Here is a 13,770-nt window from a genome sequence, read left to right on the forward strand (position 1 = left end):
TGACCGAAAACTGTTACATGAATGTGATTTATATTTAAGTTCATGAGAATTATGTAGGCATATCAGAGTAAGAATCATTGCTTCTGTCTTCTTAAAATTACATTTCTCAGAATTATAATGACTAGTAGCCTACATTTTAAAAAATGCTAGAGGAAAAGAAAATCTGACTTTTGAGTCAAACCTTTTTTTTTTTTTTTTTTAAATTTCTGTCCCAAAGTATAAAATTTTTTTAATGTATGGTAGTTCTTTAAAATTACCCAAAGCCAGACAATGACAACAGGTCTATCCCAGCTTTATTTAAAATTTAATTTCAATTGAAATAATGTGACACTGATACATAAGAATCAAAGATCTCAAACAATCTAATTCACTTTCCTAGTTTGCTCAAGCCTCCAGGCACCAGTCAAATATCGAAGTCGTATAAAAAGTAGGTCCTTGCCCATTTGTAGCCAGCTCCAAAATGGAACTAATTTAGAACCTGCAATTTAAACAAATTAAAATAAATAAGCTTAAACTTAGGGGATAATGTCAGTTTAAAACCGCATCCTAGAAGTCCGTCTACATGATTGTTGTGAGCTTTTAACACTTTATTTAAATCTTGACCAAAAATTTTTTGAACTTCAATAGGAAAGGAGGGACCGTGTCTGAAAAGGGTTCCGGCAACACTTAGTATAAAAACTGATCACTGAATGCTTGTTAATGAAAAATAATAATTCTATATAGAACAACAGAAAATAAAGCATAATGGATGAATATAATTATCTCTATACATGACCCAACTTTTTCTTCTTTTGGAACTGGGGATTGAAAACAGGGTTTTGTACCTGCTTGGCAAGTGTTCTACCACTGAGCTACATCCTCAGTCCTATCATCCAGTCTAAATGGTGAAAAATACAGCCTGTGACTGGATTCAAATCATTTAGTTCAGACTTCGTGATCTCAGGCTACTCAGAAATACCAGCCTAATTCCGGGTCTGATCCATTTTCCACAGTGGATTCTTATAAGCCTTACTTGTATTATACCTTCAGGTAAGTGAGTATCTATCAAGAGGAAGGTTTAAGATTTCATTACTGTTTTAATTACATTTTATCCTCAAGAAAATCTTTTCACTACTCTGAATTTATATAACAGCTTTCTTCAGAAAACACTAACCAAAGGACTTTGTAGATATTGGTGTTATACTTTATTATTAAACCTAGACCAGCACAGAAAAGTTAGCAGAGTTGACCTGCTTCCCAGTCCTCTGAGTCTAGGCTAATAATGGTGGAGATAGTAACATTTCTGTAAACTTTGTTTGACTCAGCAAGACACCAAGAGGTTTGAATCCTTCTAAACTACATGGTTTGTATAATCTCATGACTGGTCCTTAACCTTTTTTTTTTGTTGTTGTTGTTCTAAACTGAGGTTACAGAGCAATAATGGCAATAAAATAATGGCTTACTGTAACAATGACTCTCAAAGAGAAGACCATGTGTGCTCAGGAGAAAGGTGGACTTTTTAAAAAAAAGTCTCCAGCTGATGGACAGGATGTTGGAAAAACGGAACACTTTACATTGTTAGTGAGGTTATAAATTAGTGCAACTACTATGAAAATTAGTACACAAGCTCCTCAAGATTAGGCATGGAACCACCATATGGCCCAGCTGTACTGTAACTCATCAGTATTTAGCCTAAAGAATTAAAGTCATCATACTTCAATGATATTTGTATACCCATGTTTATAGCAGCACAAATCCCAATAGACAAACTATGGAACCAGCCTAGGTGTCCATCAGCAGATGAATGGACAAAGAAAACATGGTATACATTTACACCACATTTTAGTAGGTACATTTTATATTTATATATAAAATACAAAGTTTCACTCAGCCATAAAAAAGAATGAAATTATGTAATTTTCAGGAAAATGGATAGAACTTGAGAGGATAATGTTAAATGAAATAAGTCAAATGCAGAAAGTCAAGGGTCATGTTTTCTCTCATATGTGGAAGTCAGGGAAAAAATAGTATGTAGGGAGCTCATAAAAACAGAAGGAAAACCAGTAGAGAAAAGGGACCAGGAAGAGGAAGATGGGGAGGAAAAAGGGAGTTATTAACGAATGATACCGACCAAATTATATTGCTGTGTGTATGCATGTACAAATATGTAACAACGAATGCCACTATTATATACATTTATAATACATCAATAAAATATATGAAAAAAAAGAAAGACTTCAGCTGGTAATAGTAATTGTTCCCCTACCATGAAATAATTTATGTTCATTCTAAGGCAAGCAAGGTAGAAAACTAGAATATATTTTAAATTCTATATACCAAATCAAGGTTTTTAAAATAGTAATTATTAAATTTATGATAAATTTCAAATTATTATAGATTTTATAGCTCTTTACATTTTTGGAATATGTACAGGAATAGCAAATAGTTAAAAATGGCACTGATGGACTGTGGACGCTTGGAGTAAAACACTTATTATTATTATTTCTTATTTGGTTTGTAGGTATTCTATATCCATGGAGTGATAAAATAATGTAAAACTAAAAAATGGTGATGCTTATGATAAAAGTTTATTTCAAAAGAATATATATATATATAAAGACTATTAGCCTCTTCTTTTTTAAGGAGAGAGAAAAAGAGAGAGAGAGAGAGAGAATGAATATGAATCTTTTTTGTAGATGGACACAACACAATGCCTTTATTTTTATGTGGTGCTGAGAATAGAACTCAGGTCCCCCCTGTGCTAGGTGAGTGCTCTACCGCTGAGCCACAATCCCAACCCTCAGCCTTACTTCTATTGTCACATTACTATGACCTTGTCTACTGGAGGGTTTTTTTTTTTTTTTAAACATTTTTAGTTATAGGTGGACACAATATCTTTATTTTATTTTTATGTGGTGCTGAGGATGGAACCCAGTGCCTCATGAATGAGAGGTGAGTACTCTCCCTCTGAGCCACAATCCCAGCCCTACTGGAGGTTTTATTAAACTTTCTTGACCAGGGTAAGAACCTTGCTGAAGACTACAAGAAGATACTGAAAACATACAGAAGGAACAAGCCTGAAGGAGGGGATGAGTGAGCAACACTCTCATGGAACTGGCTCTCTGACAGCTGAGAAGTCCCTGATTTGAGAAGAGGGGAGAACCTTAAAATCAGCTGAACTTTACTGGTCAGTTGTACTATTTGATGTCTCCTTTCATCTGACAAAACTCAGCAGCTGCAAATAAACAATAAACTCACCTTCAATTTCAGTCCAGTTGACAGCAATTTCTGCTATTGGAATTTTAAAGAACTGTGCTATGTAGAGAAGTTCTACATCAAATGCCCTGAAATAGAAAAATATATCGACAAAAGATGAGTAATTTAATCTCTACCTTGGCAGGTTCTGAAGAAGCTTACAAGGCAGATATAAAGCTTACATTGTAAAACTGAGATCAGATTCACAGAAGGTCAAAAATTGAACACTGAGTGGTTCAGAAGCTTCAAAGCAAACAAGAGATTTAATGTCATTACTTAACAGTGAAATAAAAAATGCTGTACCTCTATCACAACTCAGAAAAGCTCAGAAGTGAAAATGGCCATGTGGGCTCCAAGTGTGTGGCTAACTCAATATGAAAACTACCTTTTAAAAGAGTTTTTCTTATCCAAATAAAATATTTAATTAAGATGATAAAAAGTGGATTGTGTCTTTAAAAGGACTATGTAAAACTTTTGTTAACCTGTTACCAAAATTATGGTACTTATGAAAGAAGGAAATAGTTTCAATATTAAGTCTGGTGCTTAAACCTTAACTTTCTAAAGCTAGTGGACTCAGTTCTAATGATATGCAATAATCTGAATAACATTATTAAATATTTTTCTAATGGTAGTATATTAAAGACACAAAACAACACAAAAAATGAAGAATGAAAAGTAGATGGGGAAATAAGCATTGATGAGTTGAAATCATGTTGTATTTAAAAAAAACAAAATCCTAGACTGAAAGGTTTTTTAAAACCTATCTTTTTCCTCTTAAACAATTTAGAATGTGAATAAAGTGAATATATTCATTACAAAAAACAAAACCAAAAATTGCAGTTCAAATTACTATGTTACATGTGACCCAAATTTTAACTAAAATACCATGCACTTCTGGACAGAGCCTTGTACTACCAGAAGCAATGTAAGGTTATTCTCCATCAAAGACATCTTAATTTGTTTTTGCATATGTGGATTTGGCAGAACTACCATGTTTCTTTTTGTTACTTGGCTTCTGGTATACCTGTTACCTCACTAACAGATACATCTTAAAGAAGTAAGAGTATACTAAACCCTGTTAAACACTGCAGATCCTGAAATGTCACTAAGTTAAAGCAAGAAGAATGGAAGAAACACACAAGAACAAAGAGGGAATGATAGTAAAAAAGTTTGGAAGTTGTAAAACAGCTGGACAGGTTATGTGGTAACTAGGGAAATGGATAATAGCAGTGGAGAAGCCTAGACGCAGGCTAATGCGTACCAGAACCCTCCCTCTCCCCAGGCTCAGGGATCAGAGGCCTTAAATATGTCTGCTGGAGGGGATATAGGCACAGTTGCAACAGGATTCTCTCTCTCCCCCTTCATTCTTTCCCCTACTTGGTTCTATGAATACTGACAGCCTGATTCATGGCTCCTAGGCAGGAGACTGAAGGATCCCACTTTAGGGAAAAGGGCCCAGTCCAAAGGATAGTAACAGGTGGGACTTTCATGTGGCTCTACTAGTTTAACTTGTAGTGAAATCTATCAGTGAATTAGGGGCTCTGCATATGTGCACAGATACCTATGAAAGTTTTACTATCATAATAAAGGCATTAGAGGAAAGATTTTAATGATAAAGAGGAAATGAAAAAAAAGTGAAGGCAAGAGAACAATGCAGCAAACAAACAAAACATTGAAGTTTTAAATAAGACATTCAGTAAGCTAGAGAAAATACTGTAGTCATAAAACAAGAATAGATGTTTTAGGGCTGGGGATGCAACACAAGACTCTGGGTTCAATCCCTAGTACTGTAAAAAAAAAAAAAAAAATTAAAGCAGAAACAGATATTCAAAAGGAGAGCTGGATAATAAAATTGTTAGAATCTCCTCAAAAGAACTAAAATATAAAAGGGAGAAGATGAAATTATAGGATCAGCAAAGACGTTCCATTATAAGAGAGGATAGAGAAAACAAAGAGAAGAGACTGTCAAAGCAATGATTGAAGAATGTTTTTTTCATGTTCATGAACATGCCTCTTTCCATAAACAGTGCTGGGAAAACTGAATATCCATATGCAGAACATTTAAATGTAGAGGTGTTTAAATAACAAGCACTGACAAACTACTAACTGTGGGGAAGGGTATGCTGCTAAGTAAGTTGATAAAATATTTGGTGGTTCTCCTTTACAGATGCAAAATAAACATAGCTAGACCATAAAGAAAAATGTGAGTCTAAAATTTTAAGTGGGGTCAATACAATGTTAATGAAATCCAAAACAAATCATTAAGAAGGCATGCACATAAACATAACTTTCAAAAGGAAAAAAATCCAATACTGGTTTTTCAACTTACAAAAAACTAAAACAAAACCCCAGAAACTTGCTGTCCAGTAGAGTGTCCAGTAGTTATACGAAACTACAGAGTACCTGAAATGTGGTTGGTCTGATCTGAGATTGCTATAAGTTTGAAGATACAGTACATAAGGGAATAAAAGATACCTCAACATTTTTTTTCACAATAATTGCATGCTGAAATGACAATACTTTGGATATATTATGTTAAAATATATTATTAAAACTTACTTCATCTGTTTCTTTTTACTTTTAATGTGGCTACAGGAATATAGCTTTAATATATTTTAATATATTGCTTGCATCTGTATCTCATGTATTTCTATTAGATAATGCCGCCAAGAATAATCCTGACAGGAAACTTCATGATTTTTAGGTAATCAACTCTAATCTTTTATATTTCAAGAAAACTAAAAGACCCTCAACAGTGAAAAACAGGGTCCTTCATTTCTAAATCCTTTCTTTCAACTACAAAGAACCAAGTTCTTTGACCCTAATTCTGCACTTGGCAGCTGTCTAGTGCAGATGGAGGACATTACTCCAGAATTGCTTCTTAAGTTAGACTTTCAGATTATGGAGTCCCATCAACTATCAGTTTAATTTATACTTTCAATATAATAAAAAACACTGAATTTGAAGATCAAATTTATATTACTTAAAATTTTTTAATCTAGGAAAAAAGATTTTAAAACATGTCTAAATAATTTTAATTCTAAAACTAATTTCTTTAAAATAATTATTTGGGGATTACAAGAATGGTAGTAGGATTGCAAGTTTAAGGGCTGCCTCAGGAACTTAGTGAGATCTTAGGCAACTCAGTGAAATACTATCTCAAAAATTAAAAAAAGGACTGGGGATGTAACTCAGTGGTAAAGTGCTCCCAAGTTTGATCCCCAGTACAAAAATAAACAAACAAACAAATAAATAAATAATACTTTTGGGGGGATTATATGACATATGTCTTTGGAAACATATAGAAAACTGGTAGAGACTATAAAAATGGACATATACTGGAATAATTATAAAGATACCCACCAGAACTCATGACAAAATCACTAATTTTTCAAACAATACTTACTGGGCACCTATTATGTACCAGGCACTATTTCAATGGTGGAATAAACTAGTAAGCAAAATAAAATGGGATTTTTGGTGTCGTAGAGCTCATGCTTTAACAGAGAAAAAGAAGCATTAAGAAAGAACTATAGATGTAATGGGTGACAGGAACAGAGTTCATGGTGTAGCAATAACATATTATTGGGAAATCTGAGCTAGTGTGGAGAGTGAGGGCAGGCAGCCTGCAGAGGATGTGGAGGATAAGTTGAGAAGGAAGGCATGTGTGCATGGAGACACAGGTGGGGTCAGACTGCAGCACCTCCACAGCCATGGGAAGCCATTGGAAGATTTTAAACAAAAGAGATGCATGATCACCTTTTAAGTTCTGAAAAGGCCCGTTTGGGTTGCGACCTAGTAGTCTGGGAAAGGATGGTGTCCTGGATGGTGGTGGTGAAGATGGAGAGAAAGAGAGGGACATAAAAGGTAAAACCAAAAAGATAAGACCAACATGCTTTGGTCATGTTGGCGGGATATATGCAGGGGCTGGGGGAAAGTCAGGACTGACACTAAGGTTTCTAGCTTCTGTATAATAGTGCCACTTACTGAATATGGGTTGAGAGCTGAGCGAGGTCTGGGGTAGATTTATTTGGAGGGAATAGTGTACTTCAAAAGAGGGAGCAGAAGTATCAAATGCCATTAATGGGTTAGGTATGAAAACATTTAACATGAACACTGGATTTAATGTCACTGAGGTACGAGGGATGAGAAAAAAATCCATATTAAAGTGAGTTATTATTAGAGTGAGAAGGAAATGAGAAAATAGAGACAGTGAATTACAGACCAGTTTTTCAAGAAAAAGCTGGCTGTGGAAGAAGAGTAGGGTGGTAGTGGTACGGAGCTAGAAGGGCATGAGTAGGGGGCTTTGGGAAAGATGTGATTGAGAGGAAAAGGCTGAATACACAAAAGAGAAAAGGAAATGAACAGGATTAGGTTTTGGAGAAGGTGGAAAAGGATGCAGAAGGTGAAGGACTGGCCTAGGAGAAAGACACTAGCTCCTGTAAAAGGAGGGGAAGAAATGGAAATGGAGACTTTATTTTGCTCGGTATTTCAGTGTTTTTTTTTTTTAATTCAAAGGAATAAAGAAAAGAAAGCTTAAAAAACAAGATGTTTTTAGGCTTCTCAGTTGATACTGTATAAAATTAAGGTGAACATATAACTAAAGCATATGTTGGGTTTGAGTAAAGGTATAAAGGCACAGATTAAGTTTATAAATGTAAATGTACATTTTGTTTAAATCTGGATGTTCATTATGAAAATATAGGACTGCTTTTCTTATCTGGAATAATTGTTGGGTAATAAGATCTACCAGATACATTCTAGTTAAAAACCTACCATCGTTCAATGTGTAGAGATGAGAACGTCCGTGAAGCCGCTTCCCGAGTTAGTAATTTGAACCCACACTGTGTGTCCCTGATTCCTTTGACACAAAGGAACCACACCAGAAAGTGGAACCCATACATGAGAAGAGTGCGGAAGTAAGAACGCTGAAAACAAAGACAAAATAGAAATGACTTTTCCATTCATCTATAAAGTAGTAAACACCTGGCTGCACATAATTGCATTTTAATATTTCATTGACGGGGCAGGTCTTACATATGGACATCATTGTTCCATCAGCTTCACCAACAAAGTATATAAAACAGTTAGGATGATTACTGCCTAGAGCAGAGCAGAGACACTGCAGAAGCAGTCACAGATTCCCTGGAGACAGAGTCAGATGAGATAAATCACAGAACCTGTGGGAGGCCAGTGTTTCCACCTACCAGGAGAAACAGGTTTGGAGCTGTTACAAGTAAGGAGAACATCTCATCTACCTACATATTTTATGCCTCTTTGTCCCATACACATTTTGGTTTCAAAGCAGGCCCTAGAATGTAATGGAAAAACAAAACACTAAGATTTGAACCTTTAGTTTGATACCTAGCAAATGAGAATACTGACAGAAGTAATACAGCAGAGTTATCACAGAAGTTACAAACTACAAAGGAGTTTGAAACAAAAACCCTGTCTCTCTAATTAGGTATGCCAGATGCCTAATCAGACTGTATTCTTTAATACAGTCTGAATTCTTTAATACTCTGGATATAACCTTAAGTAGTTTTTAATCCATCTAAGGATTCATTATTGTTATCAGGGATTACTATTGGTAGTAACAGGAAATAATATTCCTTTATGTGGGAAGCCATCCTGACACGTGACTGGGCGACTCCCGTTAAGGGTCTGAGGCTTCTGGCTGTGTCGGAATTTTCCCGGCCCTTTCCTGATGAGAGAACCCGTCCGTGTGGGGGTGTGACTGACCACTGACCCCGGGGGCCCAATCACTGACCCTGACCCTGGAGTGCAGTCCCCCCTCAACCTTCATTGGATGGAATTATCCCCTGAATTTCTTGTTCCCCAATAAAAGGCTACTCCCTGGCGTGTTCACTCTCTCTCTCTCCTGCTAGCCCTGAGTAATCCTTGCTGCCCTGCTGGGCGGTTAGAGGTTGGAGCCAGAGAGGGGAGCCGTCTCGGACCTGGCAATAGAAATAAGGTAACTGAGTCTGTGTGTTTTATTTCGATCTCTTCTAACTAACTTTATGCCAAGAACCTCATTAATGAAACCATTGCGCAGGCCGCATGGTGGACCTTTACTCATTCAGCATTGGAAATCTTAAAAATTAAGATTATGAATTATCACTGTATTTAAGACTCATTTAGATTTAAAAAAAAGACAATTTCTTAAAGTGTTCTATAGTTAAGGTAATGGACCTAAGGAGTGATGCATTACTATGTGCATAAACAAATTATTAAGGGTCTATGGGAAACACTATCTTATAAAATCGGGTTGCTTTCTCTTTTTTGCTTTTCATAATTATAATCTGTAGTATTACTCTTCATTCTCATGGCTTTTTCTATTATCATCAAAAAGAGTAGTAATATGACACAGAAGAAAAGGTAACACACTGGGCATACCTGTTTGAATTCTGGCTCTACTACTGATTAGCAGGGTGACCTTGAGCAGTTATTTCAACTCTCGGTTTCCTAAAATGGGCTGATGATGTATACCTCACAAAGTTATTATTAAGATTATGTTAAAGCTGTCAGCCAAGTGTTTGGCACACAAAGTCAATAATGGTTTTATAGAGGAAGAAAGCTTGAGGGCTTACCTTACTCTCCTGACTACAATTACCTTCAGGAAAGGAAGGGAGAACAAAATACTTATCTATAAGGTATGTAAAGCAAACTTAAGAAAATTATCTAGCACTTTTTATCACCTAGAATCATTATGTTTCGATGTAAATATGTCTTACCTCTCTAAGTAGATAGGGCAGAAACCTCATCTTAAAATGTTTTGGGAACCTCACAACAGCTTGCTCAGTGCATTCCATATAAAATACTTCCAATAAATACTGGTTGACTGATTAAACCTCCAAAAGAGCATTTATGCTTAGGAAAGGAACAAATAGAAATCAAAAGAAAAATAAAAATTAAAGGTAGAAAAATAATAGCTATTAACTCTTCTTCCCAAATCATTTTAAATGTGATTTGGGTAAATTTATTCATTAGCAAATAAAAATCCTTATATCTGCCTTTGTTTGGATGTTAATAACTTTTTATTTTGTTTTATTTATTTAAAAGCAGACATGTTGTGAAGTTCATATGAAGACCTTATTTAAGTTTAACAAATGTAAAAGTATAAGATAAACCACAAACAAAGGCTCTTTCTTTAATTTTTAAAATTTGGCAAAATATTCTAAAATTTAGAATACATATAAAATATAGGATGGACTTATTTAGTGAAATGAAGATAAAGTCATAGAGTAGTATTACATAAACTTATGAAATGGACATTTATAAACATACAGGCAAAAGACATTCACTGTTTTAATATTAACAATGCTATCTCCAAGGTTTATGAAATGTAATCAAAGAATTCAAGTGAAATTAAAGATCCCTGGTGATTTCATGATCTTAAAAACTAAAGACATCAAATAACTGTTAATGGTTTCTACTTTTGAACCCTTTTAAAGTGATAAATTTGAGAATATCTGGAAAACCTGAATATGCTGTTACATGAAACACATGGGAACATGAGCACATCCAAGGAAGCTGAAGTACTCCACCAGTGCTATATCATGTCAGACTTCCTTGAGAGCAGCAAAATGAATGGTAAGGCTCTTGAGGCTATCTATGTATTTGTTATCTTCATTAATTCTCATAATTTTCTCACTGTCCACAGACTAAATATCATGAATGTGGGCTTATGCTGCCTATAGTACATTAAAAGAAACAAATGGCATGCTGAAGTTTTGGACCTAAATCAGGTAGATGCACATCTTGTTTCTTGGAGGTGGACGACCTTCTCTGATCAAGGATAATTCTATGAGAATAATCTGGACTTGGACAGAAGCCTACTGGGCAGCAGTTATAAACAGCACCTTCAGTGGACAACTGCTGCTCTCTAGTGTATGAGCCAGGTTATCCTTTCTTTCTATAGAGCAGTAACCAATTTTTGGGGGACCAAAACCACTAAATTGATCATTATGCTTTAAAGATGGAGAAATGAATGGATGGAGGCAAGATAAATTATGAATTCCTAGATCCTGGGACAGATTCCTTAATCTAGTTACAAGCAGTACGAGACACAAGAAGATTTATACCACAGCACAGTCTCATCTAAATACTATTTCTTGGAAAAATTCAAACTGTTTTCAACTACTGGAAGTTTTAAGTAAAAAGAATTTACATAATTAAAAACAGTACCAAAATAACAATTCCTTTCTACTTCCACCAACAATAAATAATTTGTCTCTTGCTTCCTATTTCTCCAACATGTTTTCCTTCATTAAGCAGGGTATCCCTTTTCCCCTCCCATTAATATAATTTTTTAAAAAAGAAAAAAAAATCCACAAAACCATTAAATTAAGTCTATTTTCATTAATTGTTTGAAAAAACAAATTTTTATTTTTATAAAGATAATTATACTGTATTTATATTCTTTTTTTATACAAACTAATACTTTAGTAACATGCCATGTTATCATTTCCATTATCATCAGCATTTATTGCCTATATATTTCATGTAAGAAATACAACTGTGCTTTCTATTGTGGGAACTTAATGCTTTATAGTTTCTGTATTTTGTGACTACAAATAATGTGTTGAACATCTTGGAAAACTTTTCTCCTTTCTCTATCCCCTGTGCATCAGTAAACAAAGTTTAGCCATAAATCCTCTTTTAGTTTTAAATTTCTGGGAGTGTTATATTCTCTAAGTTTAAATGATTAAACTTTTTCAAACACCAGTGAGAATTCATAAGGTATACAGAATACTAGACTAGATGCTGAGGGTGTTAAAATAATTTATTCCCAAAAAAGTACAGTCTAGGTTTCTATACTTATGCATAATCCTTACGATGCTTGACTCTGCTCTCCGTATGTTTTAAAAAATATTAAAATTCCTTCATATCTTATTTGAATATCATTGAAAAGAGTCAACTTTTAATACCAATGGTTCTCCAAGTCCAAGGTGCATAAAGGTGATCTGTAAAACTGTTAAAAATGCAGACACCTAGTCACAACTCAATAGTCTAATTCAGTGTGACTGTCCTGGCCTATATGCATTAAAAAATTTTTCTCCTAAAAAATTTTTCTCCAGATAATTTTTGTCATGCATTGATTAATACAGCTTTATTATCAAATCTACCAGACCATTATACTAGATTAACCACTGAAAATATAATGTACAATCACTGGGTTTGAAACATGAAACCTACAAATGTGAAAAAAATGATTAAGAATTAAAAATTTTTATAGAATAATTCTGGTCTGGAATATAGCTCAGTGGTAAAGCGCAAGGCCCTGGGTTCAATCCCTAGCACCACCCTCCCCACCCCACTCCATACCAACAACAAAAATCAACTCTAAAAAACAAACAAAAATTTTGCATAGATTAATCCCTTAATAAGATATTTCCCTCTTCAAGTTGCTCTATCTTTTCTAGCATAATCTATAAAATAAAGAATTTAACATCTTCAATGATAAATCTTTTTAAAAAGGAGAGTCAGGAATTTGACAAATTTTAAGGCAAAGTGCTTTTCTAACAGAAACCAAGTTAAAACAAGAAAATATTTAAACTTTGAAAGAATCTCAAAATAGTTTGAGTATCCCTTATTCAAAAAGTTTAGGACCAGTTGTTTCATGTTTTTTCCAGATTTTAGAATATTTGCACTTATATTGTGAGACATTTTCGGGGATGGGCTGGAGCCCCAACACGAAATCAACTTATGTTTCATACATACATTATATAATAGTCTAAAGGCAAATTTTATGTAGAATTTTTAATAATTTTGTATATGAAACAAAGTTTCATCTGTGGAATTTTCCATCTATGGTACCATGTTAGTGTTCAAGGTTTCAGATTTTGGGTTTTCAGGTTAAGGATGCTCTACTTGTATATCACTTAAGTATCAAATATGCTGATATAGAAAAACTAAAGGCAAGTTGACTGGTCCAAAAAACACATAAGTCACACTTATGACTGAATGAGGATACTTTGTCTTAAAAAAAATAAATAAATGAAAGAATTGTTTATCTCCTAAGTCAAAATGAAATCTACATCCTTCCTATATACTTAAAAAAAATCAACTCAGAAATGTGCTAATGAAAATTTAAATGAGGTTGAAGGGAACCTCATTTTTAAGGGATCAAATATATGAGCCTATTTCTTGTTAAATTCACATGTAAAAGGAGTTGGGAGATCTGCTATTCCATGCCAGTTACTGCAAACTCTCACCTGTGCAATTGATTCTTTTTCCAAATGAGCTCGAGATCCACATGCAATAGCCATTTGATCCTGAGGGAAAAAAGCAATGAAATAGTTTTTCATATTTTAAGTATTATTTCTAAATCTAAATCTAAATTTTCAATGTAATATCTTGTTTTTAGCAACATTGGAAAAAATAAGTAACCTTAAACATTTTTAAAAGTTTACTGAGGAGGTCAAAATATGCATAGCTTTGAATAGTCTAATAATACTTGGTGAGAGGACACTGAATTTAATTTGAATAGGGCTAAATAAAGGCGAAAGCACTAGTTTAAAATGTATATCTTTA

The 13,770-nt window shown here is 34.2% G+C and overlaps 1 protein-coding gene across 5 annotated transcripts in view; it reads right to left on the minus strand.

The window, feature by feature from the left end:
* Positions 1-276: 276 nt before the first annotated feature.
* Positions 277-13,770, minus strand: part of Alg5 (ALG5 dolichyl-phosphate beta-glucosyltransferase) — a 41,928-nt gene continuing 28,434 nt past the window's right edge. For all 5 annotated transcript variants that reach the window (XM_015484226.2, XM_015484225.2, XM_015484227.2 and 2 more), the window contains 4 exons: positions 13,452-13,511; positions 8,011-8,162; positions 3,238-3,323; positions 277-478 (listed from right to left, as the gene is read on the minus strand). In XM_015484226.2, coding sequence (XP_015339712.1) covers positions 363-478; positions 3,238-3,323; positions 8,011-8,162; positions 13,452-13,511 — 414 coding nt within the window. In that variant the 3' untranslated portion in view covers positions 277-362. The remainder of the gene's footprint in view (positions 479-3,237; positions 3,324-8,010; positions 8,163-13,451; positions 13,512-13,770) is intronic.

This window comes from Marmota marmota, unplaced genomic scaffold (genome assembly GCF_001458135.2).
Source record: "Marmota marmota marmota unplaced genomic scaffold, marMar, whole genome shotgun sequence".
Classification (NCBI taxonomy): domain Eukaryota; kingdom Metazoa; phylum Chordata; class Mammalia; order Rodentia; family Sciuridae; genus Marmota; species Marmota marmota.